The 25045-nt window shown below is 38.5% G+C and overlaps 1 protein-coding gene across 1 annotated transcript in view; it reads left to right on the top strand.

Moving 5' to 3' along the window:
- The first annotated feature begins 690 nt into the window (after window positions 1-690).
- The window catches only part of LOC106139426 (protocadherin-like wing polarity protein stan), a 33867-nt gene continuing 9512 nt past the window's right edge, over window positions 691-25045 (top strand). The window contains exons 1-40 of the mRNA XM_013340864.2: window positions 691-1826; window positions 3517-3718; window positions 4482-4622; window positions 5012-5247; window positions 5569-5694; window positions 7141-7307; window positions 7672-7814; window positions 8059-8229; window positions 8442-8629; window positions 9034-9271; window positions 9628-9832; window positions 9943-10095; window positions 10346-10566; window positions 10861-11032; window positions 11409-11704; window positions 11952-12084; window positions 12688-12887; window positions 13093-13260; window positions 13535-13709; window positions 13987-14112; window positions 14347-14587; window positions 14882-15104; window positions 15351-15493; window positions 15769-15903; window positions 16148-16302; window positions 17115-17281; window positions 17739-18011; window positions 18335-18448; window positions 18769-18943; window positions 19644-19783; window positions 20216-20402; window positions 20642-20734; window positions 21032-21141; window positions 21347-21556; window positions 21689-21875; window positions 22211-22513; window positions 22816-23058; window positions 23292-23733; window positions 24094-24235; window positions 24663-24884. Of these exons, the coding sequence (XP_013196318.2) occupies window positions 691-1826; window positions 3517-3718; window positions 4482-4622; window positions 5012-5247; window positions 5569-5694; window positions 7141-7307; window positions 7672-7814; window positions 8059-8229; window positions 8442-8629; window positions 9034-9271; window positions 9628-9832; window positions 9943-10095; window positions 10346-10566; window positions 10861-11032; window positions 11409-11704; window positions 11952-12084; window positions 12688-12887; window positions 13093-13260; window positions 13535-13709; window positions 13987-14112; window positions 14347-14587; window positions 14882-15104; window positions 15351-15493; window positions 15769-15903; window positions 16148-16302; window positions 17115-17281; window positions 17739-18011; window positions 18335-18448; window positions 18769-18943; window positions 19644-19783; window positions 20216-20402; window positions 20642-20734; window positions 21032-21141; window positions 21347-21556; window positions 21689-21875; window positions 22211-22513; window positions 22816-23058; window positions 23292-23733; window positions 24094-24235; window positions 24663-24884 (8502 nt within the window). The remainder of the gene's footprint in view (window positions 1827-3516; window positions 3719-4481; window positions 4623-5011; window positions 5248-5568; window positions 5695-7140; window positions 7308-7671; window positions 7815-8058; window positions 8230-8441; window positions 8630-9033; window positions 9272-9627; window positions 9833-9942; window positions 10096-10345; window positions 10567-10860; window positions 11033-11408; window positions 11705-11951; window positions 12085-12687; window positions 12888-13092; window positions 13261-13534; window positions 13710-13986; window positions 14113-14346; window positions 14588-14881; window positions 15105-15350; window positions 15494-15768; window positions 15904-16147; window positions 16303-17114; window positions 17282-17738; window positions 18012-18334; window positions 18449-18768; window positions 18944-19643; window positions 19784-20215; window positions 20403-20641; window positions 20735-21031; window positions 21142-21346; window positions 21557-21688; window positions 21876-22210; window positions 22514-22815; window positions 23059-23291; window positions 23734-24093; window positions 24236-24662; window positions 24885-25045) is intronic.

Here is a 25045-nt window from a genome sequence, read left to right as displayed (position 1 = left end):
TTCGCAAATTAAATATTTTTGTATATGCATAAATACACACGAATACACAAAAGACATGGTATTCACTTTTTATTTTCGAAATCGCGATTATGAAATATCTCTTAAACACTTTAAGTAGTAAAACACTTTAGACTTAGAAGAGCAAGTATTTCTAATACTTGCTTTTCTAGCTCTGAACTGTATTCTACCTCCTTATTTTCTCATTAATCCGTAATGTATACCGATAATGCGTTCTAATGTCTAAGCCTTTACTTCTTCCCCTTTCGGAATAAGTTACTAATGCGAGACCAAAGGGGTACTTAATTGCACGTTATTACTATATCCCGGATTACACTGTCACAACGTTTGTTTAGGACTGTGACCGGCTTCGGTGTTTAGTATTAGATAACGATATAACTTTACGTATAAGGGACAGTCCGTAAGGCGAAAAGTTCTTGTGTAACGATCAAGAACGGATAGAGTATAGGAAATCCCTCACTTGGTGTTCGGACTACTTTTTGATCGTTTAGATAAATAAGGACAAATTGCGTTTCGTATATGTAGATCTTTATGGACATCTTGAACTTAATATAACATTTTAGGTAGAAATCTGAATCGATTTTCGTGGAAATTCACAACACATTATTGTTCCAGATGGCGAACCGCAGCAGTTTACGGGCGCGGTGGCGTCACTGCAGGTGAACTTGCACCATGACTCGACTGTGGGCGCATGCGGTAGCCACCATCTTGCTGGTGGCGGCCGCTCGCGCCTACCTCGTGCTCGTCCCCGACTCCGCCCGGCCCGGACACGTCGTCCTCGACGCAGCTGTCTACAAACTCGGCTCAGAGCGAACCTACACCATCGACGTCCATCGAACAGCTAACTTCGTCCATCACATCCTCAGGGTCAACAGAACTACCGGTCTAGTCACACTCCGCAAAAGACTGCGTTGCGATGGCGTTATGTACCCAAACCTCTTCACCTTCTACGTAGACTCAACGTCAGAGAGAATCAGAGATATAGATTACTACAGCCTGCCAATCAGAGTGCTCGTCACTGGAGAGGATTGCAGTAGAAGACACGCTGATCTTTACGACATAGATTTCGATAGAGTTTATGACCAAAGCGACTCAGCTCTACAGTATGAGGAAGAGCCTAGTAGAGACAAAAGGGAAGCAGTGTTCTCAGAGAGAGATAATATAGACTGGAGGTTGTTGGACGCGGAAGAATTAGTCTCTAGTCAATACAGTGTCTTTTCTACCGCAGATCCATGGCAACACACTATCTTTGAAGATTTTGCAGCGAGAAATAAAAGTAGGAGGAAAAGATCTCATTCTCTAGTACCTTTTGACATGGCCATAGATGTAAAAATAGCAGAAGCGAAGCAGTGGATTTCTGAGACATATGCAAGTTTTGCCATCCCTACCACAGATAGATGGCAAGGTATTTGTTTGAAACAGTCACAATTTGTGAATTCTCTAACAGCTTTCTTGCCAAGAACAGTTCAGAAGAGTTGCAAAGTGCAGTTTTTGGATGTCAGTGACCCACGATTTACAATAGAAAATAGTCAGGGCGACTTGGTTGCTAGTGATGACGTGTGCATACAAGAACCTATGTGGAAAGTTTCTATTCTTTTTACTTTTAATTGTGACCGGACTAATATAATTGATTCGGATCACAGATTGAAGATAGTGTATCACCATCAAGAGCTGAATGACACTGATATCGCGCGAAGAGTGAAGCGGGAGTTGCGCAATCAGTCTCCTTACTTCGAGCAGGCTTTGTACATGGCTTCGGTAGCGGAGGAGCAGCCTCCAGGGGTCGTCGTCACTACTGTAAGAGCACGGTACGTATGTAATTTTCAAACAATTTATACATCATTACTTTTTTCGATTTATCACAAAGGTACCATCAGAACGCGGCATTATAAAAGTAGATGATCCGCAAATGCCTCGAAAATGGCACCTAAATCGTTAGTCTTTTATTTTATGCGGTTATATTGCGAGGGAATCTAACGGCGTTGTGGTAAACGGGATCCTAGGTTTGATTCTCAGAGTGACCCAATATTTTGGCTAGTTAAATCTTCTAAGTTGATAATTTTTCTAAGTCTAGACAACTATGCAGTTACATATCACATCGCTTACTGGGTACACAAAGTCAATGGTCTTTATATTAGCAATCTAAAGTGGATTTCATGTAGAAAAATAGCAAAAGTGAAGTTGTAATTTCTTCCATTTCCTCAATCTGAATGGAACTGCTTCCAGGTTTAAACCATAACCGCTACTGTAATGGGACGTGCAAATTACGAAGCGCCATTATTGGCTCTCGTAATGCTGGAATTATTATCAAAATGCCACTTACATCCGCGTGTAAATAATAATGGTTAACTGAATACGATTGGGGTTATTTCCTCTGGAAGAGCATTTACAAAAATTAAAATCAATATTTTTCAATTCTTAAAACAAGTAATACTAGATATATTATTTCAGGAGTTCTTGATATTATATCTGATAGACTCACAAATAAACACACATGTCCTTCTCGGTTTTACGTCGGTTACTTAACCTAAAGCAGTAGTCAACATATGCGTAGTAAAAAATTACAACAAGTCAAACTTCAAAAATTATCACAGTATTCTTTGTACATTGACTTCATTGTTAATAATGCTACAGTGTAGTTAGATTTTCCGGTTCTACAAAAATTGCGCTTTTAAAACAGTACCTAGTAACTTTAATTACTAGTATAAGTGGTATTTGACGTCATTTCTAGTTGCATTATTTGCAGAGAAAAATAACTGAACCGTCAGTTCCCTTAGAATTCGAGTAGGATTAAACGTCAGAGGAAAGGGAACACATAACTTGAAGTAATTTACAAAGTCACAAGCCAAGCATGCGAGCGTGATAAGTGTGTTTTGCTTTAAAACATAACGTGGTTGAAACCCCCTATTCATTTTTCCACCACCAACGTGTCTAGACGCTTAAATTATACAAATCATAGGGTGAATGCAAGGTGAAAGGGTGCTTTAGGTAAAAGTCATGATTATAAAAGTACCTACCTAATAGAATTTTATTTTAATCGTACCTAAAATGATATTTTTGGAAAACAATTTAACTTTTTTACCAACTAATACAAGAGCTGTAGATCATTATCAATTTTAAATAGATACCAAAAAAGTTGAAAATAAATTGGTTCTAAGAAGAAACTAGCAAGATCGTAGATACAAATGCCCAACGCTGCACAGACTTCTTAGTTCACATTGCATATGAAATGTTATTGGTACAATTATTTGGGGATTGGGGAAGCGGGAGAAACGCTTCGAGGAAGAAGACATCAATTGCAGTTTAAAAGATTACTTTAGGTACCTATATAGCATCAAGAGCCTCTTTGAAAACCAGTTTTGAAAATAGGTATAAAGACCTCCAACTTATAGGAGTTTACATTTGATAATAACATTTCGATGATGACAAAAATCAAACAGAACAGCTTAAAAAAATTTAATACTGGCATCGACAAATTAACAATACATTTACTTACAGTGACCCAGAGAACAGTCCAGTGACATACTCCATGTCGAGTCTCCTGGACTCCCGGTCTGCGGGCATGTTCGCCGTGGACTCCCGCACTGGAGTGGTGACCACGCAAGCCCGGCTGGACCGGGAACGGCTGGACGTGCATTACTTCAGGGTGGTCGCGCAGGATGACACCTTCCCGCCTAGGAGTGGCACTACGACTTTACAGGTAATCTTGATAATAGGTAATCATGAGAACTTCAAGGTTTTCTTAGCTAACATTATTTTTCCTTTTTGTTTAAAAAAAATGTGTTATTAAGTGATTGTTCATTATACATACATACATATGGTCACGCCTATATCCCTTGCGGGGTAGACAGAGCCAACAGTCTTAAAAAGACTGAATGGCCACGTTCAGCTATTTGGCTTAATTTGCTCATTATGAAAACATTTTTCTTACCTACCAAATATCAGATCATTTGATACTGAGAAAACTTGTATTTTTTTATTTAATACATGAATCTTTTAATGCTACGCTTAAAATACTTATATTAATTTCTACCATAAGAGTTTCATAGTTTATTTGAAAAATAAATCTGTCTTGTTTTATTTTGATTGAAATCGGTCAACCGCAAATTGCCTGACAAATTGGGCACTCGGCCACAACATTTGATACGGAGCGGTGTTGATTTTTGATTCGGTAATGATGTTTGTATGGGTTGATTTACAGGAGTTATCATTTTTTTTACACATAAACTTCTTAAATTATAATGCCGCAAAAGTGTTATAGTTTTATTTGCTTTCACGGTCAAATAAAACTTCTAAAAGTTAAATACATTTTGTTGTTTAAAAATACGTACTTAGATCAAACATGAGTCGCTCCATTTAATTACTTGCCTACTTTTGAAACTTGATGATAGGTGGATCCGTGGCTTCATATATGTACGTGTATAAACGCCAGGAAGGAGATAATGACCTGACAATGATTACAGATCAACGTGCTAGACTGTAACGACCACTCGCCAGTGTTCGAGATGCAGCAGTACGAGGCTTCGGTGAGGGAGGGCGCTAGTCCTGGGACCACGGTGCTCACCCTGAAAGCCACGGATCAAGACATCGGGAAGAATGCCGAGGTATAATAACAAATTTACAAGCATGAAGACTTTTTAGCAGTAATCGTAAATAATGTACTGAAGTGAATACGGTCTTGCCGGAGTGTAGCGTGGTGCGGTTGTAACTTTTTTGTTTAAAAATCACCGATGTCTGTAAATTTCTGGTCTAATTTTCAATGGGTTTTAGATGTTCATCTGTGTGTAGGTATCGAAGAATTTACACAATTACGGACAGTTACCTTAGCATAAAGGCTCATAAGGTGTAAAGCCAGTGACCTGTTTAATTTATCTCGTCACCTATGACTCATCTTTAAATTTAATTCACTTATATTTTCTCATTTCTTTGTCGCTAGTTTTATTAAGTGATTGGTCCTGATGTCGGTTAACAATAATCTAATTTTTCACCACAGGTGGAGTACTCCATAGAGTCGGTGACAGCTGAAACGCTTTCTGAAAACACCAACGAAGCCATACAAAGTAGTGGAGAGCAGACATCATCAGATAGTCAGGATGTGTTCCGAGTAGACGGCAGGAGTGGAGCCTTACTCACCAGGTCAAGCTTGGATAGAGAGAAGGTCGCAAGATATACAGTGATAGTGAAGGCTACTGACTTGGCCAGCCCTGTATCAGATAGGCTTTCAAGCACGTAAGCATTCTTCACGATTTAACAATTTTTAAAAAACTTACTAATTTGACTTTTTCGTAATGTTTTCACCTCTCCTAAACTAATTTTTAGAAATAATTTTTTCCTGACTTGTTTACGAAAATCGCTCAATACTGTTGTCGTGATTATGTAGTCTCTTTTTTCAAAGGCCGTAAAGAAAACAATTCAATAAAAAAAAATTACTACTGGCTGGTAAAAAAAGTAAAAACAAAAGTCAGCGTTTAAATTAAGTACGCACATTATTTTATTCTCAAATGGTAACTTATAACTGAGTTCTCAATTTTTTTTATTTAATTATCGCAGAACAACAATCCACGTAAATGTTTTGGATGACAACGACAACTACCCTCAGTTCAGTGAGAAGACGTACACGGTGACTGTGGATGAGGACATCAGTGTATCTGATAATCCTGTCATAGCCAGAATTAAGTAAGTTACTATGTCCTTCTCCATACTCTTATTATACGCAAAATTTTAAGAAGGTTGGTTCAGTAGATACAACAAAAAAATACAATCACATTTGCATTTTTAATATTAGTTTAGACTAGCTTTTGCTTCGCTCCCGCGGGATATTCCAGAATAAAAAAAGATTATTACTCTCGAAAGTCTATTCTATATCTGTTCCAAATTTCGTGAAAATCAATCCAATAATGTCTATTAATATTTTTTTGAGTTGAGGCACAGAAGAAATATATTTTGCTCTGCTGTCAATTTAATAAAAAATTAATGTTCGTTCAGCCGTTCATTCGTGCAAGACTAACTTTATGGGCACTTGTTTCTTACATGTTTGCATATATTTAGATATATAATACTGTTTGTTTTCCGAATGGATTCAGAATTCCAGGAATTTTTGTCTAGTTTTTTATCTAGTTTTTATAGAATGTGCTGTACATGTTACCGCCAAAGATAATTTATATAATTTATCCTGATTAAAGGATAACGACTGTACCCCAGAATCGTATTAATTTTAATAGCTTATGACATTTAAGGAAGTTATGCGTTAACTTTCTAAGTAGGATGAGTTAAATTGAGAAATTATAGAACAAATAGGATGTAACTGTTATTTTTAACGTCTCTTAGTAAGTCGGTATCACAATCGGTTGTACACGATTTAAATTGTAAAATTAACATATAAAATTGATTACTTAATGTATATGTATTTCTTTTTCTACTTTTGATGATCTGTTTGTAACACTCGTAGTTAATAGCAACTGGTTGTAATCCCATTGAAACATTTACAATTTTAACTTTGATGTACAGAAAATTTACTTTCGCGGAAGATCTTTCCTTTGTGGCAGTTGAGCCCGAATCATCGCTCCTGCTACAAAAATATTAATACCCAGACATAATCCTCAACCGTGTTAAATTGTATCGAAACCGAATCACCTCAAAACACTTTCAGTTGAAATGAAGTGTTAACCACTTCAGCTGCTACATATAATGATATAAATAAAACAATAGCATTCCCACCCCTTTGGCATAGCACCCCGCCGCCGCAGCCTGTTGAATTTTCATGTACATTACACTACACATAAATCTTTATATATGCTATAAACAGTTGACACCCCACACACTTAATGTTAGTATGAGTGCGTAACGATAGCGTAATGGATTCGCAAAGTGTGAAATGTATTTTTGGTTGTAAATCTTGTTGCGTACCTATTTGAATATATTGCTATAGGAAGATAGTATGTTAAGTATGGTAATTTCAGATTTCGATTAAAACAGGAAAGGAAAGGAATAAACTACACTCTTCTTCTAAACACAGCTCTTGGCAAAAAATAAATTACTAATTATTATACAAATTATAATCATAGTTTTCAAATAACACAGGAAACATAAAATCATCTTATTTATTTAATATTAATTTCTCAGGGCGACAGACGCAGATATAGGATCTAACGCAGCCATCCGCTACGCCATCATAGGAGGCAACACTCAGATGCAGTTCTCTATAGACAGTCTTAGTGGGGACGTGTCTCTGGTTAAACCGCTGGATTACGAGCAAGTCAGGAGCTACAGGCTGGTCATCAGAGCACAAGGTAAGGAATGACATAGATGACTAACACAGACCGCCAATAAATAAATTCCTCTCTGTCATATTTGCATATTCCCGATTGAGCCCTCTTCTGTAGCGCTTCGGGGCCCAGGGTCTCCCCCAAGTCCTCCAATTAGTTTGTTTTGTGCTTTATTGGGTAAGTAGCATGTTGACGGACTGGTTATTAGGCACAATATGAAGTCACAAAAGTTTATGCTAAGGTTCACCAGTGTTAAGGCTCAACAAATTTATTTTGACTAACTAAAAAAATACCTATATGTGTATCTTTTCTCAAATGAAACTGGTTAAAATGCAAATCTACTGACCCAATCTGATATGACATTTTTATCCCTTTCTGTTTTCCATAGACGGAGGCAGCCCATCTCGCTCCAACACCACTCAACTGCTAGTCAACGTAAAAGATGTGAACGATAATGCTCCAAGATTCTACACGTCCCTGTTTCAAGAGTCTGTCAGCGAAAATGTACCCATTGGGTACAGTATTGTTAGGGTAAGCCTTTTTTTTCCTCTTAATGTGTGTTTCTTGGCCATTGATTTGATTGCCTCACAATTGCCGATATATAAAAATATGTGCCAGTTGCTCTTTTACATTGGGTTTGTCGTGATCCCAATCTGAAATTTGTCGTTTCAATTAATCCATCCTTTTCCATATTTTTAATCATATCAATACCGATAATAAACAGTTCCTTTGCGTTTTGTTTTTTATAAATGTAAATGTTTTTTTACACAATTAGGTGCAAGCGTACGACGCCGACGAAGGAGTGAACGCTGAGCTAACTTACACCCTCACGGACAAAGAGTATGGCGGTAACAGTGACCTGCCCATCACAATAGATCCTAGGTCTGGCTGGGTTTATACTTCAACACCCTTGGATAGAGAAGTGCAGTCGAAATACCAACTTCAGGTAATAAAAAAATCCGCCTTATTTTCCTGCAATATGACCCGCAGCATTTTCAAATTAAACAACAACTGTCTCACCTTTGGATCGTTTACAAGTAAATTTAAAGAGTAGTGTCTATTTTGTCACTAACTGTTAATGTCTATGGACAAGAAACTAACTTTATAACCAAGAAATAGCAGCGCCTTCCGCGAAACTGAATTCATTTTTCTTCTCAGGTGACAGCAACAGACGGCGGCTCTCCACCTCGTTCGGCCACAGCGTCCGTCGTTGTCGTAGTACAAGACGTCAACGACAACGACCCAGTGTTCGCTCCCGGACAGTACGACGTGGAGATAGCTGAGGACGAGCCGCCCGGTACACCACTTGTCACTGTCACCGCTACTGACGCCGATGAAGATAACAGGTAATTTGTTTATTTCTATGGTAAACCACAAAAGTCATGAACTTACCATTTTGACTTGGTGGTGGCAGCAGGGGGATGAAAGTCTTAGTATAACCGTTATTCTACACAATAGTGTAAATCCTACCACATTAGAAAACAGCCAATTCATCTCCTTCCTGTATACTTGAGAGCTGACGCAGGCAACAAACCCTCAAGTTATGCAACAGTTAAGGTTAGGTTACAAAGTCTCCGTCAGATGCGGTTCGCTTAACATTTAATCTGTTTATATGAATCACATTTTGTATTTGTCGTAGTTTTCCAGTGACCATTTATTAAAATTCGTGTTTCTCGTTATTTATCTTCATAATACATCCTCTTTTTGCTTATTTGGCATATTTTATATTAGTTATATTTCATCCATTCAGGCTTCATTACGAGATTACTGGTGGCAACACTCGCGGCCGTTTCTCCATTACATCACAAAATGGCCGCGGTTTGATCACGGTGGCTCAACCATTGGACTTCAAACAAGAAAGACGATACGTATTGACGGTCACTGCTACGGATAGTGGCGGAAGGTCCGATACGGCGATGGTGCATATCAATGTTACTGACGCTAATAACTACGCGCCCGTGTTTGAAAATGCACCTTATACTGCTGCGGTAAGTGTTGAGTTGCAATAACTTTATAGAACAGAAAACTTTTAATTTACATTTCGTTGATGGTTGTCTTCCAAAATGTTACAAAGGCACATTTGAAATGAGAATATAGAACCTCGGTTAATTTAAACGTTTCAAACTGATTTTAAACAAAGATATTTTTTTCTCAACTAGTTAGGGTTCCTAACCACCAGTTTAGGTTGCAGGTTACTCTTTAGTTTTTGTACACCTCATGCCGTACGTGCACTTTCCTTTTTTAATAATAATTAATTCATTATTTTCCTCTACAAAATCAAAATAACTACAGACAAATTTTAATACTAAATCATTATCTGATCCATTATGTACTCGTAACACAGGTGTTCGAAGACGCGCCAATTGGCACAACCGTCCTAGTTGTATCAGCTACGGACAGTGACGTCGGAGTGAACGCACAGATAACGTACAGTCTCAGTTCAGAGATCTCCAACGAAGCAGTGGCCCATCATGACCAGGAGTTTGTCATCAACCCGCAGACTGGAGCTATCACTACGAACAAATTGTTGGATAGAGAAACTATGAGTGGTAAGTTATTTTGACCCTCAAAATTCAGAACATTAATATATAATTTAATGAGATCCGTTCCATTCGGTGAGAAACCAGCGGGAATGTAAATCTGAACTTTTTTTTTGCAGGTTACCTTCTCACAGTCACAGCCAGAGACGGTGGAGTGCCAGCATTGTCTGACACTACTGATGTGGAAATCTCAGTGGTGGACGTCAACGATAATGAACCGGTGTTCAAGCAACAACTGTATACTGCTACTATAATGGAGGATGCATTAGTAGGTAAGTATATCGTAGACTTAACAAATTTTAATAGTTATCCTAAATTTATAAATAATTGTGTAATTTGTATTTATGTATACTGTTCATTTACGATGATAGAAGAAAAAAGAATAAAATGTCAATGATAAAACAGCAATCTTACAATATATACACGTATTAAAAACATCAGTTAATGAATAATGTGTCCTATGAGTACAGGCGCACCCCAAGGGTCGATACTAGGTCTAACATTTTTTATATCACTTTGCAGGCACATCAGTTACCCAAGTTAGCGCAACAGACGCAGACGTAGGTCTAAACGGCCGCGTTCACTACGAACTTGATAGCAAAGACCGAGAAGAAGGCTCTTTCGTCATTGATCCCGCCTCTGGAGTCATCCGGACTAACAAGCCTTTGGATAGGGAGTCAGTGGCCACACACGATTTGAAGGCATTGGCGATTGATGGAGGAACGCCACCACAAAGTTCTTCTGTAAGTATTATTATCTTCACGAGTTTTAGAGGAATAGTTCCAGTACAAGAGCAGCAGCATTCTTTTTTATTCACATTAGCAGCCCGCATATGTCCTACACCTCCGCATTCATCAGGCCTATGTTGCTAAGTGTTTAAAGATCATCGTGTGGTTCACATATGTTTATGTACAAAAATATGGACAGAAAACAGGTTTATCACATTAACACTTTCTTTGGTCTGTATACAGAAGATGGTAGGTATACCTTTTTTGGTTACCTGTTCATTTGCCAATTAACACTTTAATTGTTTATAGGTGATTGTCCACATCAAAGTGGAAGACATAAACGACTCGCCGCCAGTATTTGAGAGCGATTGTTTAACTTTCTACGTTCCTGAGAACAGTCCTATCGGTACTACAGTTGGAGAGATATATGCACACGATCCAGATGAAGGGGCTAATGCTGTTGTTCATTATTCTATCAAAGGTATTTTTTTTTATTTAAACTTTAAAACTTGTATTTTATATAAAAACTAGTTTTACCCTGAGTTTATCTTCCATAGAAATTTCACATAAGTTTATATCTTATATGCAATCGGTTGTTGTAGATACGAGTCTCAGTCTCCTTTTTCATATGGACTAATATAAGTGAACAGATGTATGAAAACATTCATAAACGTAATCGATGGCGAGAAATTCCATTCCATTCCATCATTGCTACTTTGCAATGATGGAATGGAACGGAATTTCTCGCCATTCACTTTTATTATTATTTCATTTTTCGAAAAAAATCAAAATTAATAAATTCAAGTACTGTGTATCCAGCTCGAAGGACCAAAATTCAAAGCATTATATATCCACAGGTGGAGACGACTCCAACAGCTTTTCCCTTGAAACTCGTCAAGGCTCTGACAAGGCAGAACTTGTCACTATGGTGGACCTAGACTATGAGAGTCCTAGGAAGAAATACGAACTGATCATACGAGCAGCCAGCCCTCCGCTGTGGAACGATGTTCGAGTTGAAATTCTAGTGACAGATGTGAATGACAATGCTCCAATGATGAAAGACTTCCAGATCATCTTCAATAATTATAAAGACTGCTTTCCAGTGGGACCATTTGGCAGGGTGCCGGCGTTTGATGCAGATGTCACTGATAAGGTATGGTGTTCTTTGAAATTAGTGTATATATATCATATTACCATCATTTGTAATATTTGCCACATGCGCTGTTGTGAGGGGATCCTACACAATTAAAGCTAAAATGCAATTAGAAATTTGCAGTTATATGTTTAATTTTTATGACAGTGTCCTGAATGATAATAACTGTCCTTGTATAAAATGCCACCCTATACTATGGTTAAATAAACATAGTGACATCGAATATAATAATGCATTTGTATTCCAGCTTCAATATCGGATACTCTCTGGGAACAACGCAAACCTCGTTCTACTAAATGAAACAACAGGCAGCATGACGCTGTCACCACAATTAAATACAAACGTGCCAAAAATTGCTACAATGGAGATATCAGTTAATGGTCTGTATAGTTATTTTAATAGTAATAGCTAGTAAAAAACAGCATTGCTATCACTTAGTGGATAAAAAAGTGGGTAGGAGGAAATAAGATAGAGTATCTTCTTTCTCTTTCTCCAAACTAAAAGGTTACCTCTCTCAAGAAATCTGGAAGTCTTTGAATAGGATGGGTTTTAAAAAAAGCTTGTAAATAAGGTCAAGCATGACAAGCAAGAACATAATTATACTGTGTATGACTGTAGTGCTGTTCAAACTTTGTCTCGACCCTTATCTATACTATCGTGCTATAGTCATCGCTACATTCATTCATATAATTACGTCTATATCCCTTGCGGGGAAGACCCAACAGTCTTGATAGACTCGTAGCCACGTTCAGCTGTTAGGCTTTATGATAGAATTGCGATTCAAATAGTGACAGATTGCTAGACCATCGCCTAGAAGAAAAATTCCCAGTTTATAAGCCTATTTCTCCATCAATGGGAAAGAGATAGAGTGGTCATATTATTTTTTATATTGGTGCTGGTAACCACACTGCACATCATACGGCACGGCAAGACATAGCAAAATTTTAATATATGTTGGGTTTCATTGTTTTTAATTATTACAGACGGAGTGAACGAAGTAAAAGCGATGATGCAACTAACCGTTCGTCTTATAACCGAGGAGATGCTATTCAACTCAATCACAGTGAGACTGAACGATATGACAGCGGAACAGTTCTTGTCTCCGCTACTGGGCTTCTTCGTGGACGGCTTGGCGGCGATTATACCTTGTCCGAAGGAAAACATCTACGTTTTTAGTGTACAGGTAAGTGCCCTTTACCACTAAGAATATCTTCGTACATTATGCCAAACAAAACCTTCGTTTCGTAGGAGATAAGTACATATTGTAGTTACCTAAATAAATCTTATAACTTTCGATTTATTTCCCTAATTTTATTTATATATTTTCTATTGTTTGGGTTTCATGTCATTAATAATCTCATTTCAACTAACAATGTTTTCTTTCTCAGGATGACACCGATGTGACGGGCAACATTCTAAATGTGTCTTTCTCCGCAAGACGGCCCGAGGCTGAGATAGGAGTGGCGGGGGACACATCGCAGTACTACTCGCCTACCCACTTGAGGGAAAGAGTGTATTTGCATCGAGCTACTTTGGCTAGGCTGGCTACTGTACAGGTACAATATATGTTTCTGTCTCTTTCTCCTTGCTTAGCTTTTTATTCGGCGCAAGCATTATACGAGTACTTGAAACTTCTTTAGGACGTTGTTTGATAACACGGATAATTTGAAACGACATCTTCGATTTCTACGTTTCGGAATAAAATATTGAAGATTTAATATCTCAAAAAAAACTTATGGTAGAAAAATATAATTTACCGGGTCAATAGTCCAAATTGGTTTTTCAAAATTCAGAATCCCACATATGACATTAACTGTTACTGTCCAACAGGTGTTGCCATTCGATGACAATGTGTGCGTCCACGAGCCCTGCCTTAACTTCGAGGAGTGCCTCACGGTGCTCAAATTCGGGAACGCGTCAGGTTTCGTCTCTAGCGATACAGTTTTGTTTCGCCCGATCTATCCTGTAACTACGTTCAGCTGCCAGTGTCCACATGGATTTACAGGTAGGTACTTGAGTATTTCATACAATTATAGTGCCTTCTGATTTTGTACTTAATTTGATTTTGCTCGACTAGTTTTGATTAAATTATTTAGCCTTATCCTGCTGCTACTCAGAATAGGCATACATTCTCGTGTGCATAATCTTTTTCTACCCTCAATTTTTCTTATTCAGAAATCAGTTGTGGCTTTGAAAGAAAGTGATGGAAGTGTTAATATTCTGCTTATATATCAAATGACTTTCTTAGTTCACACCATAATTAAATTACATTTCATTGCCAGGTTCAAGAGAACATTATATGTGCGACACAGAAGTGGACCTGTGCTATTCTTCGCCGTGCGTCAACAACGGAACTTGCGTACGTCGCGAGGGCGGGTACACCTGCGTCTGCGCAGCGGGATTTACTGGTATGTTTATCAGATCAGGATCTGTTCTTATGAGGACATTGATCAAATTCGTCTCACAAGGTCTTTAGCTTTGAGTGATAGATCTGATTCGATTATACAAAATAAGAGTACCTACAGGAACGTGGTTCTCACATTTTCTCGCCATCAATAAAATCAGACTATGTATTTTTTGGCGTTTCTCATGAACTCATTTCTTCCTTATATGTGGATTTTTTTGGTTTTTGGTCTTTACAGGCGTGAATTGCGAGACAGTGCTCACCCGTGCGACTTGCGACATAAATGGCGACGGGAGTATTTGTCGCAGTGGTTCTCAATGTGTGGCGAGAAAGGAAGGCGGTATACTTTGTCAGGGGTGCACCATAGACGCCGCCTATACTACTTCCATGTGCGAACTGAAGGCCAGGAGCTTTCCAGCATCTTCTTTCTTGACCTTCCCAGGGTTGAAGAGGAGACATCGAGTGCATTTGAAGTTGAAGTAAGTTAACTTAACAGCACTTTATTAACACACATTTTTCAACGTTTCATTTATCCACAAGTAAGTACACATAAAAATAAATAAGGCCCCATGTCTGCCCTTTTAAGTGTAAAGCCTACTAAGAGCTAACTAGCAAACTAGGTAAGCTCATCGAACCAAGGAAAACTTTAGTTATATTGTAGTTAATTTAACGATAGACCGGATTGCAGAGTCGTCTGCAGTCCGGTCTGCCAAGTCATTTAACTTTGCTCAGGCTTCGGTAAAACTTAACAATAATAATGTAACTGTTATCAGGTTCGCAACCCAATCAACATCCGGCCTCCTCCTCTACAATGGTCGCTACAATGAACGCCATGATTTCGTCGCATTAGAAATGATTTCGACAGGCGCGGGCGCCGTGGGGAGGGCGGGGGTGAGGTTCACATTCGCCCTCGGAGGAACCAAAACCGAAGTCACGGTGGCTGCTGATGTAGCTGACGGCATGTGGCACACGGTTGAAGTGGACTACTTTAATAGGGTAAGTTTTTTTATTTGATTCTCAAGAATTTTATCAGGATGCAACTCAATCATCAGGTTTCTTTTACAACGAATGCCAAGACTTCGTTGGTCACATTAGTCTGTGATAATAGGTGCAGGTAGGGGTGGAAGTTCGTATTTCTGTTTGTTAAACCCTATATTGTAACATGGGTATATATTTCATATCATATCACTTGCTCCTAAAAAATTCCTTGTGTACATGAAAAACTTTAACCTTCTTTACCAGACTGCGACAATGGTCCTCGACGACTGCGACAAAGCACTATCTCTAAATGGCGCTGCTTCCCTTGGAGCAAAGTACGCATGCGCTAACTTCACGAGGAAAGTGCTTCCCCCAAGGTGTGATATACCCACTGAAACTTGTCACAGGTGAGTTCATTGTAAATATTTATTTACCGTTTTTATTTTACTGTTACATTAACATTCTAACATTTTGCTATAGATTTTCCGTAATTCTTTCTTAAACAGATGTTAAAGAGTTTTATTGCTGTGCTTTACTAGGGATGATGAGAAACAGTTATTTGTTTAATTTCTCACTGAGAAACTTTCTCATAATATGAAACATACATACATATATAAATAAGTTTTCAAGATGACATATAAATTTTTTTTTTCACTTTTACACTTGGACATTTTTCTGTTAGATTTTTGGATCTCACTGGCCCGTTACAAATCGGAGGTCTGCCAAATATCCCGAGCAGCTTCCAAGTGAAGAACAAGGACTTCGTCGGATGCATCTCAGACTTCTACATTGATCACAAATTCGTCGATCTGAACAGGTAACTTGGTTTTATTTGTTTCCCACATATATAAATTTACAACAAACTTAAATTTTCTTTGAACTTTTACTTAAGAGTTAATCTACTTACAAAATTTTACATCATTATCACATATCTTACTATGGTAGCCATGTAATCCCTCCGAGTAGAAATTGATATATAACTCAAAAAAATACAAAGATGCTTTAGAAATACTAGCTACAAAAGGCTCTCAATTAATTTTGTTTTATATATTTTCTAACAGCTTCGTCGCCGACAACGGCACTCTAGCGGGATGTCCAGAAAAACGTTCTCAATGCAGCTCCGCGCCCTGCTACAACGGGGCCGAGTGCACCGACCTGTGGGACACCTTCCTCTGCGACTGCCCCGAGGGTCACACGGGCAAGGACTGCGGGGAATGTAAGTCATATACAAGCTATTAGTAAAGAGACATACATACATACATACATACATACATATGGTCACGTCTATATCCCTTGCGGGGTAGACAGAGCCAACAGTCTTGAAAAGACTGAATGACCACGTTCAGCTATTTGGCTTAACGATAGAATTGAGATTCAACTAGTGACAGGTTGCTAGCCCATCGCCTAAAAAAGAATCCCAAGTTTGTAAGCCTATCCCTTAGTCGCCTTTTACGACATCCATGGGAAAGAGATGGAGTGGTCCTATTCTTTTTTGTATTGGTGCTGGGAGCCACACGGCACTGCTGGGAGCCACACGGCACTAGTAAAGAGAAATCATTTGTATTGTGGAAAGAAATCATCAGAAAGAAAATTATTCTGCGGAGGAGTCACGATCCTCAGTAATGGGGAATACGACGTGAAGAGAGAGATAATGAATAATCTTTAAAACTACTGGACTGATTTTCAAAAAATTTGGCACAGTTAGAGCCTATTCTATGACTTCCAGGAGTGGCATAGGCTTTTTTTCCTTTTTTTTTATTTCTCACTGGATCAAATCCCCGCGCATAAGCTAGAATTCTTCTAGAAGAAAAATGCGACAAGTATGGAAAAGATCTCTATGGTGGTGGTATGTTTTTTTAAGCTGTGATTCCATTTGTTATATTGTGATTAACTAGCAATATCTGACAGTATATCCAACATACCTTTGACAAAATTTTAAGAATTTTTATCGTGATGGGTGAATTCGAAATACATCATCAGCTTAGTTGACCTTCTCAAGACGTTTACAAAAATATATTCTTTTCTCAGCAACATCACCACCATGGCGTTTCAGCGGCGATGGAATGTTATCGTTCAACCCTCTTCTTAGACCCATACAACTGCCTTGGCTCAACGCTTTCTCACTGCGCACTAGACAACAAGACGCCTTCCTTATGTCCATACAAGTAGGACAGAATAGCAGCATTCTAATTAGTGTAAGTACTCATCATTTCTCCTTTACTCTCTCTTTTGATATCTTCTCTCCTTTCTGACTATAGTCCCACTAGCATCCTCACTACTCTGGAGAGAAGCCCGGGGTAAGCCCTTGACTTGATCCCGGATTGGGTGAGTCAGGTTTTTTACACGAAGCGACTACCGTCAGACCTCTACAACCTTTGCAGGGGAACCTTATTGGATGACATGGTTACTCATCCAATTGCCAGAATGTGCAGGTTTCCTTCCACGATGTTTCTCTCACCGTAAGAGCATCGGTTAGTATTGAAATACTAAAAACTTTTTTCGAAATGGTACATAACTTCGGAAATAGTCATTGGTACATGTCTGCGGTGGAATTCGAACCGATGCCTTTATGCGCAACATGCGTTTTAACCGAGCATAGATTCGAACACCGACGCCGACGACGGAGATCTACAAAGTTTTTGTTTCTTTCAGTTAAAATCCGGTCTCCTTCACTACTCCTACAACGGTGAATCCATGTTCCTACCATCGACAATGCTATCCGATGGCAACTGGCATCGCGTTGAGATCAAATGGCTCGGCACCGACATCTCAGTGACCATAGACTATGGATTAAGGACTGCACTATTGCCAATGCTGGCCAATAAGGTGCAAGGGCAGTATATAGGGAAGATTTTGATTGGCGGACCGGATTCTACGGCGGGACTTTTGGCGTCCGAAGTTGGTTATTTCGAAGGATGTATACAGGTAATTACTTTTTTCGGTCGCTACTGTATTGTTATTTTGCTTGCTTGATCAAATCAATGTTAACAAAACTAAGATCTTAGATGATTTTAGAATAAGATTGTTAACAATCTATCATTATTTCAGAATTTCTTTCAAAAACTACAAATCACAACGCTAATTTGGCTTCATAGCTTACTAGCCTGTAAGAATGGCGCAAAAGTTTAATAACGATTTTGACCACAGAAATCGGAATTCAGCCTGTATTATTCTGTGCTTTTGCCTTTATTAAATAATAAATGTGGTTTCAGATTTTTGAACGGCGATTATCATTAAAATTTTTACAGGACGTCCGCGTAGGAACGGCCCAGGCATTGCTAAGTCGGCCTACCGTCCGGGAAAACGTACGGGATGGGTGTGCGTCCCGAGCTGATTGCATGCTGTCCATCTGTCCACCTTACGTAAGTAGTCTATATGTCAATATAGATTTAAATATAATATAAAGTCGCTCTGGTATACTTAGAAAAGCGAAGACGTTAAAACACAGACATAAATATATCTGGATAATACCAGTCCACCATTCAGTATAAAACCAAGCGTGTCCCGTATTTCCTGCTTATAGGGAAGTCAACGGCATTTTATCCATTTATTTATATATATTAGTATAAGTAAAAGTTTTTGTTCTAAATGTGATGCTTGTGTACGAGGCGAAAGAGCGAGTGTCTTCTTAACCCTCCGGTAAAATACTGGTTTAGTGTGAATTTTTATTTTTTCATTTCAGAGCAAATGCGTGTCTTCATGGGACCACACTTGGTGCGAGTGCGAGCACGGTCGCGTCGGTCCGCATTGCATTCCGGCGTGCGATTTCCACCCGTGCGGGGAAAACGCTAGGTGTATACCTGATGACAGTGCGAAGGGTTACAATTGCCAGTGTGAAGACGGATACAATATGTCGGGTAAGTATTTAAGCGTGTTCCGTCTCTGCTCTTGTGTTTCTCCTTATTTCTCGTATTCCTCATTTCTCGTATTTCCAATACCATCTAAAGGTAAAGTTTCAGAGCTCGGAGGAATTAAGTGATTGGATTAGGTTATTTAGTTTCGATATTCTCTGCAATGCTCTAGAATTAATCTTAGGATAAATTTAAACACATGCTAGACCTCGTCTGGAAATTGTAGATTAACGGAGATTACCTTACCTTCGGAACAGCATGTGATGTAGTGCTGCGTCGGTTTCCCCTACGCCCCTCTTCACATCCCGGGAGCTCGACTACAGCGTTCACCAAGTGGCTCGCTATCGTCTGGCGGCTACTTGCTGGATCTCGTGTCTATAGCTCACCATCGCCCTCTATAAATTTGTTAAAAATAGTCCTAATAAAGGTTTAATCTATGGATTTTTAAATCATCTCTCTTACCTGTGACGTCAAACTTAAAACGCTACAAGCACAAACTAATACAGTAGTAGACAAAGGCAACGGTCTTGAAAAGAGGTAGGCCACGTTCAGCTGTTTGGCTTGATGATAGAATTGACTTTTAAATAGTGACAAGTTGCTATCCCTTAGTCGCCTTTTACTACATCCAGGAGATGGAGTGGTCGTATTCTTTTTCTATTGGTGCCGGGAACCACACGGAAAAATTAATTTAAAAAATTTGTTTCAGACGAAGGTTGCGTAAAAGCCGGCAGCGCGGTGTGCCCGGGCGGCTGGTGGGGCGGCGCGGCGTGCGGCCCGTGCGCCTGCGCGCCCGCGCGCGGCTTCCACCCGCACTGCCACCCCGCCACCGGCGCGTGCCGCTGCAAGGTAACGTCCGCCGATCCTGCCGACAGTACAGATCCAAACTGCGCTTACCTCTTGGTCACGAATAACTTATCACTTGGTCTGAATGACGAAAGCATTTTTTCCATGATCAGGTTATAATTCGAATTTTACCATTCTTACCTGATTAATTACAAATACATTGTATAACTAGTGCTGCATTATGCTACTTTCCGTGTTTTACGTTGTTTCAATGGATGTCGTAAAAGGCGACCATTAGATAGACTTACATACTTGGGATTCCGTTTGTTGGTGATGATTTAGGAACCTATCACTATTTGAACCTCAATTCCATCATGAAGCCATACAGCTGAACGTGGCCTCTAAGTCCTACTACCACGCAAGGGATAAAGACTTATGTATGTACATATTCTACTACACTAAATATGACGAATGTTTATTACATTTTTCCATCAGGAAAACCACTACAAGCCCGAAGGCTCGGAGCTCTGCCTACCATGTCAGTGCTACGCGGCGGGTTCTCTCAACAGTTCGTGTGAAACATTCACCGGCCAGTGTCACTGCCGCGACGGCGTTATAGGGAGGGCTTGTGACGCTTGTGCTAACGCCTATGCTGAGGTCGCACCTAATAATGGATGCGAGGGTGAGTTGACATGATGTATTCAAAAAGCATGTAGGAAGTTGATTTGAGATGATTGTATTGGATTCTCTGAATATCTCATTCCAGATTAATGTTTCTCGCGGTTTCTCGCATAAGTAAAATGTTTTTCAATACTACATACAAAACTTTGTATTCAGATGTTGTCTACAGCCTTATTTGTCATTTTGAGAATGTTTCCTATTTTCATTTTGCTTGGTTCTAAACTAACTCATTCTTTACAGTGGTCTATGATGGATGTCCTCGATCGTTTTCTCACGGAGTGTGGTGGCCACGAACTAAATTTGGTATAGAAGCTTTCACAGACTGTCCTGCAGGTATTTACAATCACATAAACTCAAATTTTAACATTTATTTCATTAAACCATTCAAAGAGTTCAGATTCGTATATTAATATTTGTTAAAGACGAAATACCTGTTTGTCAAGGAAAAATTAGTCGTAATATTTTGTGCAGCAACGTGCAAATTTCCGTGTATGTCAAATGTTTAAAAAGTTGTACACCGAATGTTGACTTAAACAATCCTATATTGATAATTACATGTGTACGAAAGACAAAATGTAGTTAAGCTGATTTAAGATTAGTTTTTGTTAAAATTATAAATTGTTTCAATAGGAACCAGTGGCAAGGCTACACGAATGTGCGACGAAACACATGTTATACCCTGGCAGGAACCGGACATGTTCAATTGCACCACGTCTACGTTTTATCAACTTCGTAAACAGGTATGTTTTTAGTGTATAACATTTATTATCAGTTTTTAGACATATATCAGATATTGAACTTGTATGATATGAAATTTTTCAGTCGGTTGTATGATACGATAAAAGAAATTTTATCCTCTTACAAAATATTTGACTCGTGATATTGTTTATTAATGACATTATTCTTTTTGTGCCTTTCTGACATATACATTTTAATACTTTTTAGCTTAACAAAATTCAAACTGGTGAATTAGCTGTCAATACATTCGTCGGAGTAAGACTAGCTGAAGACTTAACATCGGCGTGTTTGAACACACAACACCTATACGGTTCTGATATCCTGGTCGCCGAGGGGATCCTGATGGAGTTACTGCAGTATGAGCTCAAACAGGCTGGTTTGAATTTAACACATAGTCAAGATAAGGATTATGTGAAGGTAAGTGTTTATGAAACAATAGAGGTTTTAGAAAAATACATTTTTAAAATACCTAAAGGGAAAGCGTAAGACTAGTGAGCCGCCATCAAAATATTATGTACAAAATATGTAAGTTCAATGTCTTTTTTTCAGAATATAATAAAATCAGCGAATACGATTCTAAATCTTGACTACGAAAAAGAATGGCGCCGGATACGTCAGCTAACAGGCCATGGCATGGAAGAGCTTTTGCAGAAATTTGACAAATACATATCGGTACTTGCTGAGAGCCAACATGACACATATACCAGTCCTTTTGAAATCGTCACCAGTGATTTAGGTAAGTAATATGAAACACGTCACAGGTTTTAAAATTCAACGGGTCAAATTAAAAGTGGACTTGAAATTCTTTGTTCCATTGGTAATCTATAAGTATATATGGAAATATTGCAGTGCAGTTTGTTACCGCTTCTTCTGCACTGACGCTTGGAAGCCGCAGTAAACTTAGTTATAAGTAATTTATTTGACGTCAACCAATGTTGTCAAACCAAAAAATAGTTTAAGATAGAAAGTTAGACCAAATTATTAAGCGATACGAAGTATCCCATAATAATGAATAAAAAAGTTGAATTTGAATTGAAATTGCAAATAATCATTGAAAATGTATTATTCTAGTCATCGGAGTGGACATAGTCACAGCGGAATCGATTTACGGTTTCGAGCCCACCCAGCTCAATCGCTACAACATCGAGTCTTACACGACAGAACGGGTAATTCTACCCGACACATCGGCATTCCTACACTCGCCCATACAAACCAGTTACTATGGCAACGGGAAAAATAAGAAGAAAGTCTCGAGCCCCACCGTTTCGTTTCCAAAGTATAACAACTACGTGAAGAATAAGAACAAGTTCGATAAGTTCACGAGGATTTTGCTGCCTTTAGATCTGTTGGGAATTGCTAATAGTAATTTACATGGTAAGTTATTTTATTACTGTGAGTAGTGTAATATTGTTACACGAAAGTTTATTTTCATCCAATATGTGTAGTTACTCCTTAGAACTCCTTTTTTCCTGAATCTTAAGGAGTACTTCTCCGTATACCGAGAACCACATGATACTCTTATTAGACTTATTGTTTTCTAACAAAGTTAACAACTTGTGTGTGTCGAGGAGTGTCCATTAAAATCTTCGGACTCAAATATAAGCTTTTTATTATTCTTATGTAAGGTTCCTTTTTATATTTTTCTGTTTATATTTATGTGAACCTAATTTTTTTAGAAAATCTGGAAATGAACTACGAATCCCGAGCTGTTTTCTCGTATCTGCAATACTCTCGTAACACCTCCCAATTAATGCCTTTACGAATGGACGAGTCAGTCAGTCAGAGATGGGGAGTCAACATCACAGTTGGCTCGCCTATCATACAGGTGGCGCTGTACGTGCCCGAGTATGTGTGGATGAGGGAATCTCACGACGGGAAAGAGGATAACTCTTTGGAAAACAATATGGACGATTTGGAAGGTAAGAAGAGTCTCAGTAATAACGAAATTTTTGGTGTGTGAAAAATTTAATTTGTGGTATACAAGGGTCTTTAAACCTAATGGTACCTACTAGATTGAAAACTGTATTGAAGATAATGTTTCTTTCTGGTGGATCTGAGTTTTAGATGTAATTTATGATACCTTTACAAGGATATTTCATCATATTTCATGAATAACGTATATGTAAAATGTATTCTAATTTTTATCTTTTAGGAATAACATACACAAACAAAGGCCATCAAAATCACGTCCCTAATCACATCAACACCAACCCACAAACTAAAAATATTTGGTCTCATGATGATGAAACGAACCAAGAAAATCATGGTCCAATTTTGATTCAACCAGCGTACAAAAAACAAGAAAAGAGTTCATACACTAACGAAAACTTACAAGAAAACGAAGCTTCCTTTGTTGCTGATAAGATAGAGCCAGATGGTCCAAAAGTCATGGCGTTATCAATGATGCCAGACGATGGTAAAAACAAAGATGGCGGCAATTCCACTAAGGACGTTTTCAAAAAGTTGATATATAAAAGCATGAGTGGGATCAGGTTGAAGAGACCCGTAAGGCTACAGTTATGGCTTGACATTGATGTAGAAACGTTTGGCTCAAGAACCAATCCACAGTGTGTTCATTGGTCTACGATAAGAGGGTGAGTAGCACAAACAACGTAAGAGAAAATGTATTAAACCAAATAGTAATATTTTCAAACCACAGACCTCTTTCATTTAATAAGATCTGTAGATATTGTGGGAAGCTACTAAAGATTACAAAACAACTTTACGAGTGCTTCATGGCATGTCTGCAAATGCCGATCACAATACCAATCTTTTTATAGCATGAAAGATTTCACTACCAGCTTTCATAATAAAAGTAATATCTGAATCCAATGAATGCAAGTTAGATATTTTCATTAATTTTAATCTGAGGGTAGTACAAAAGTTTTGGCATAACTTTATAAAACTCCCTTACAAAGTGCTTATTTAAATTACCTATCTTCGTTCTTGACCAGATTTGGCGAATGGTCCCGAGTGGGTTGTCACACTGAAATCGACTACGATTGGTCGCCGTACTCGGGAGAGCCATTGCTCATCAACTGCACTTGCAACCATTTGTCTACCTTCGCTGTTCTTGTTGATGAAGTCGATATTGAGGTAACTATTTGACGTTTTATGTATATTACGGATTTGAAATGAAACTGTAGATTTTAAGTTAGAATCTAATATTAGGATTAGAAAAGTGAGAGTATTATTTGAGATGTGGAAGTGATATTATCTACCTTACCTACCCGCATAAGAATTTAACATATTTGTGTGCACATTCGCATGAAGAGAACGTTTCCCCGTTTTTGTTTTTATGAACAATGTTTCTAGAGTCATGTTTCTCTGCTCTCTTATATATGTATGTGACACCGAACTATATATTTTTTTTTCCTTTTCGTTGGGAACAAAATCTGTTCAGAACTAATGAAAACCGTACCATTTTGTAGGACAGAATATTGTTACCAGATGGTACTGAAAATATTCACGATCGCGGTGAACGAGGAAAAATTTCCGTTGTTGATAACAAACTCTTTTCCAGTTCATCCCCGAGCCGTCTCTCCTGGAATCCGTGACGTCATACACCGCCTTCAGTCTCTCCTTGCCACTTCTGTTCGTAACATGGGCCGCTCTGTGCCTCATGCGCGGTGGAGCGGCGACGGTGTCGAACTCCATACATAAACACCTCATCTTCTCCATTTTTATGGCTGAACTGCTGTTTCTCATCGCTTTGAAGGCTAGATCGTCACTTGTGCAAAATGAGGTAAGTCTTTAACTTGAACAAACATTGTTAGTAAGTATAAATAAAAATAACAGTTTCCATATGTTAGCGAGGTTTACAAAATTTCTTGGTTCATAAAAACAACACTAACCTAAAGAACCATAATTATACAGCAAATAATGGTAGTTAGTATAACTATTTCA

Source organism: Amyelois transitella, chromosome 7 (genome assembly GCF_032362555.1).
Source record: "Amyelois transitella isolate CPQ chromosome 7, ilAmyTran1.1, whole genome shotgun sequence".
Classification (NCBI taxonomy): domain Eukaryota; kingdom Metazoa; phylum Arthropoda; class Insecta; order Lepidoptera; family Pyralidae; genus Amyelois; species Amyelois transitella.
Note: the sequence above shows the minus strand (reverse complement) of the source record. Positions and strands in the feature narration are given on the sequence as shown.